The sequence below is a fragment of the Eurypyga helias genome, unplaced genomic scaffold, assembly GCF_000690775.1.
Source record: "Eurypyga helias isolate BGI_N326 unplaced genomic scaffold, ASM69077v1 scaffold9376, whole genome shotgun sequence".
In the NCBI taxonomy this organism is placed as follows: Eukaryota; Metazoa; Chordata; class Aves; order Eurypygiformes; family Eurypygidae; genus Eurypyga; species Eurypyga helias.
Window position 1 is genome coordinate 1 of NW_010258565.1, and position 5540 is coordinate 5540.

Consider the following 5540-nt stretch of genomic DNA (forward strand, 5'->3'; position numbering starts at 1 on the left):
AGGGTGATGAAGACAAAACCTGCCGGTGACAGCCGTGTCCTGGCACAATCTGTTTCCCTGGTCTCCTCTGGGTTGGGTATAGTTTGATGCTGGTAATTGGGTCCCAAATAGAAAAACATCCATCTTTTTAAAAACAATAAAATAACATAGCTGGGTTCAAAGTGCTAAAATCACCCTGAACCACACCTTTATGCCTCCAGGGTTGTTATTGCTATTATGGGAAGCCTGCACCCCGGCACGAAGGAGCGTTTGAGATTGGGTCATTTTAACTGCCGCCTGTCCACGTAAGCCTGTTCCCCTCCCTAAACCTGCTGCGCCAAAAGAACACTTTCATGCGGTTTCTGGAAATGCCATCTCCAACTTGTGACAGGGACAGTGTTTAACTTGCCTCAGGGGCAATAGGAGTTACTGCAACCCCTGAAGCGTATTGCTGGTTTATGAGGCACAACCGTAATGCCAGGAATTACCCGCTCTCTTCAACTCCCCTACAACATACAATGTAGAAGGAGCGTGGTAGACAGCAGGAGAACGGTACAGACGACTGGAATAACACCCTGAGTAAGCAGAGGCTATCAACTCTTCTCTTTGGTGCACGGCTGCTCTCGTACCACAGTGCTGTGTCGGGAATCAAGATGGGTTTGCTGTGATTTCGCAAACAGACGAGTAATTTCTGCTATTTTCCCTCTGCTGCACACAGGTACGCAGCCCCGTAAAGCCTCAGGAGCGCTTTTCTGGCAAGGGGAGCCTGTGGGGCTCTGCAGCCGGGGGCTAAACCAACTCGGGATAATGTCACGGGTGGCGTTCATCTGAATGCTTAAATTACTCCCGAGTGTTGAGGGATTGTGCTGGTTTGGAGTTAAATTTCTTCACAGTAGCTTGTCTGGGGCTGTGTTTTGGATTTGTGCTGAAAACGGTGTTGATAATACAGGGATGTTGCTGCTGAGCAGTGCTCACACCGGGGTGAGGCATTTTCTGCTCCTCAACCCACCAGCGAGTAGGCTGGGGGGTGCACAAGGAGTTGGGAGGGGATGCAGCCGGGACAGCTGATACCCAAAGGGATATTCCACACTATACGACATCACACTCAGTAATAAAAGCTGGTGGAAAGAAGATGTTGGGAGTTGTGGCATGTGTCGTCACGGGATGGTGACTGACCACCCACCTGCCGATGGGAAGTGGTGAATGAATTCCTTGTTCTGCTTTGCTTGTGTGTGTGCCTTTTGCTGTACCTATTAAACTGTCTTCATCTCAACCCACGAGTCTTTTCGCTTCTACCCTTCTGATTCTCTCCCCATCCCACAGTGGGGGGAGATGAGCAAGTGGCTGTGTGGTGCTTAGTTGCTAGCTGGGTTAAACCACGACAGTGACTCAACTGAAATGGGGTTTAGACCCAAGAAGGGGTGTTTTCACGTGTTAGGGGTGCCTAATAAATAAACAGTGGTACCAAGTTAGCCCTTTCCAGCTTTTGGGGCAAAAAATGCTTCCATTTTGAGTCTGAAGTTCCTGGATTAGTAACAAGGGCTGGAAAATGGAAGGGATATAAAAGTTGACTTGGAAGCATCTCTGTCACTTCAGATCCAGTGGGGACTTTTGAGCAGTGACCATGGGTTTGTGTTGAAGCTTTTTAATACAGTGTGAGGAAAACACTGGATTTTTTTTTTTTTCCTGTCTTTTTCCTTGCTGAAAACCAGCCTGACCTGTTTTGCTTGTGTTAGTATGACAAAAGTAAGCTGATTGCAACAGAGGTGGAAAAAGAAACCCCTTTTCAGAGCGGGGAGGGAACTTGGAGCCACTTTGGACAATGGCATTTGGTTCTGAGGGTTTAACACTCACCTGTTGAAACATCACATTGTCATCGTGGGGCGTGTGTGGGTTGGTGCCCGGATCTGCCCTGCTTCCATTAACGCCCCTGAATTTAAACGCAAAGGCGCCTTGATGTTTGGGTCTGTTGACAGAGGCAGACAGTTGTGGTCAAACCCTGCACCCTGGGATGGGATCTCTGTCCACCCTCTGCGCCCAGCAGTGCTGTCCGTCCCCTCGTGTCGTTGTCCCTACACCTTGGGGCCATCACATTTGTGGCCTATGTCTTGGCAGGGCTCCCGTGTCTCCTCCCCAGTTCTTTCTGCCTTGCTTTGCCCTTTGCTTCTCCATTCCCTGCCACACACCAGTTTACACCAGTCTGCATGAGTTCACCTGCTCGTCCCTCTCCTTCCAGCCCTACCTGGTTTGCTGAGATACTTCCTGCCCAGCATGAGTGTAACCTTGCCATAAACCAGCACTGGAAAAAGCCAGCTGAGTGCTGCTGGCCCCGGAGCGCGCCTCAGCCCCACTGCAGCTGGGGAGGGGGCCGAGGCAAGGCTGCGGACAGGGCTGGGCAGAAAGAAGGGTCACCACAGCACCAAGAGCATCCAAATGAACTGATAGAAAGCAGTGCTGCAGCTCTGAAACCCTCCCGGTGCGGCCCTAAGTTCAGTCCCAGGTAGCTGAGCAGCTTGCACATGAAAAAGTCCCTCTTTGGCAGGAGGCTGGTGGGTCCCAGCAGAGGACAGTGACACAGCAAGGTGTGGCTTTGTTGCACCAGGCTGCTGAACTGTACCCCTCAGGTGCCGGCTGAGTTGCAGCAACAGGCATGTTCCCTGCATGGTGGAAGGAAGAGAAGAAATTAAAAAAGCACCCTGAGGTTTCCACTGCCCATCATGCCCAGCCCTTCTATCGTCTCCTTACAAGCCATGAAGAGCCACATGCCCTGGAAGCTGGGCAGCCCCAGGTAGCTGCCTGGAAAACGGCATACTTCAATGCTTCCAAAGGGAAAGATGCTGCCCAGAGCTCAGAGAGTCTCCCAGGACCTACAAACCACCTGTGTGCACCAGGGTTTGTCCCCACAGAGAGCCCTAAGGGTAGCACTGAGAATTTGCTGTCACTCCCCCTGGAAACACTGGGCATGACGCAGGCTCGATCCTTCTTCCACGGAGCCACTTGTCTGGGGCTAATTGCCTACCAGCACACCTCCCCCGACAGCTGGTTCTGCCCAGCGCTGCCTGCGTACGGTCTGCCCTCGCAGTTTGCTGACCACAAGGCACCTGCAGTCCTTGCCCGCAGAGCTGCGCCCAGCCTGGCCCAATATATGGAGCTGCTTCATCCCAGGCTCTGCATTCGCTCAGGCATTTCCAGGTCCCCCCCAAATGGCACCTCATCTCCAACAGCATCCTCCTTATTCCGTTTCATTATCGTCCCCATCCCTGGGATTCCCTTACACCCATTTAAAAAGCCACAAGCCGGCCTTTTTTTCAGAGCACTGACCAGCCCCATGACACTGTTAAAAACAGGGAGCCCACTGCGCCCCCACAGCCACCACCAGATTTCAACTGGAACTGGTGTAACTGGAGTTCTCTCTCTGTTCTTCTCCCACAGCTTCCTCAGCAAAAAAAAAAGAGGTCTGTAGGCATCTACTCTAGAGAGCAGGCAGTTAGACTTCTGTTAAAACAATCCACTTGAAGGCAGGCAAAACCTCAGCTCCTGTGAATAAAAACAAAACTACAGACAGATCTTGGTTGCTCTTGCTTAATTAAATTGCTTCCTAACCGCAGTGTTAGCTATTACCCCAAATATCTGCATATTGGATACCCTGCCTCCAGTGATGCAATGAGCACATCTTCTCCTGACTTGCCGAAGAATTTGCTTTGTCTGAAAGCAAAGAAACTTCAGTCCCACCCAAGAGCACACAAGGGCCTGTCCAATTCTGCCACCTCATCCCACTAAGCAGATGGGGCATTGCTGGGGACCCTGACATCACCCACATGGCCAGTTTTTGTGCAGCAGTGGCCTTGCATCTCCTCTGCCGCCATCACCATCCTTAGGACAGAATATGGGAGGCTTTTCCTTATGTGTTGGGTGAGGAAATGCAGGAACAGAGCGCAAGGAAGCAGCTGGACATCTCCAAGTGTGGATGCAATCCCCTGCTACTGACACGCACCTTATTCCTGATTCTGTGAAGAGAGAAAGCGCCGGCATGATCCATCTGCTCACCGCAACCCAGGGAAGCAAATGACAGCAGCTGACCCGGCCAGTCACTTTAGGCTCGCTCTACTATCCAGGCTGAGGCTGTTTCGGGTCAGTGGCAGAGCCAACCCACTTCACCTCACTGTTTCTGCAAGGACAGAGGCAAACTGAAGGTCACCTAAATGTGCTTCCCTTGGAGGTCTGCTACACAAGGAGGTTTACTCCGTCTCTGCTCAGAGGCTGGTGAGTATCATGGACTTTCTCCTTTTCCTTTAATTCTCCGACAGCTGTAGCACATTCTGAGCTCTGGGTAGGGTCCAAGACTGTACTGTGCTCAGTACCAAACTGGCAGAAAATGAAGTTAGGTCTGATCCCAGTACACGTGCAGAGGAGGGTACTGTAAGAAATGCTGGATTGCAGGTTTTGCACTGGACTTCCGATGCCAGTCAAAACACTGCCATGTCCCACAGGAGACTGTGGGGGGGCTGTCCTCAGATATCTGGGCTCTGCCTCATCTGGGGAACTCCCCCAGTTGCATGAATAGTGTCTGGAGAACTCCAGCTGTTGCCCACCATCACCTCCTTCTGATTTGGGATCACCACACACAACTTGTGACTCCACGGTTCCCCCACCGTAAGGAGTGAGCCTAGGGAGGGAGACAGAGAGTGCACACGTTAACTCCCACTACTGCTGCTGGCCTCAAGATTGCCCAGACACTGGCATTCTGCAAAAAAAGACCCCAAACAACCCACACCAAACTCATTCTACGTGTTCTTTATTGTTTTCACAACCTTATCTTTTCAGTAGTTTCCCAAGAGCTTGTGAAAGAAACATGGGATCTGTTGATTGAACATCATCTTCAGGAATCAAGTAACTACATGCTTGACGTCAAAGTTGTGTTCCCTGGCTGTTCCCATCCGACTGTCCCTAGTCGAAGAGTGGTCAGGAGAATCGTGGGAAAGCAGCGTTACTGAACGGTAGCACCGGGAGCAGCAGTATGGATGGCATGAAAGAGCTACTGGTGCCCTCCGCTGAAACGGAAGCCTACAAACTCCCCGTTTGGGCCGGGCTTTCCCAGCTGCATCTCTGAGCAGAAGGACTCAAGCTTTTACCACACTGTCCGTCTGACATGCGCCCAGGGAGATTTCTTCATTCCCTGGGCTTCTTTCACCTCACTCCACTCCAGCTTTGTGTCTGGAACCTCATCTTCAGGCTCAGGATCCTCACGGACAGCACCCTGAGGCAGTGCCACGACGATGGGCAGAGGGCCCTGCTCCTCCCGGAATTCCACTACATAGAGACCCTTCTGGTTTGCTAACTCTTGGTGAGTCTCCTGGGAAGAGGAAAGAGAAAAGATAATCCAAGCAATGACGCACAATGTCGGTTTACTTCGGGTCAAACCCTATGTAGTATTGTGGGGTAGGGGGAAAAAAAAAAAAAAAAAGGAATTTACTAATAAACAGTTTAAACGCTGCATAAATTAAATAACTCATCAGGCTCATCCTCAGGGGTTTCAAATGAGCTGATTGCATAAGCAGCAG

General features: G+C 51.1%; 1 protein-coding gene across 1 annotated transcript in view; it reads right to left on the reverse strand.

The window, feature by feature from the left end:
• Positions 1–5107: 5107 nt before the first annotated feature.
• MRPS5 (mitochondrial ribosomal protein S5) overlaps positions 5108–5540 on the reverse strand; it is a gene marked incomplete at its 5' end in the record, with an annotated part of 13733 nt that continues 13300 nt past the window's right edge. The window contains one exon of the mRNA XM_010154387.1: positions 5108–5329. Within this exon, the coding sequence (XP_010152689.1) occupies positions 5108–5329 (222 nt within the window). The remainder of the gene's footprint in view (positions 5330–5540) is intronic.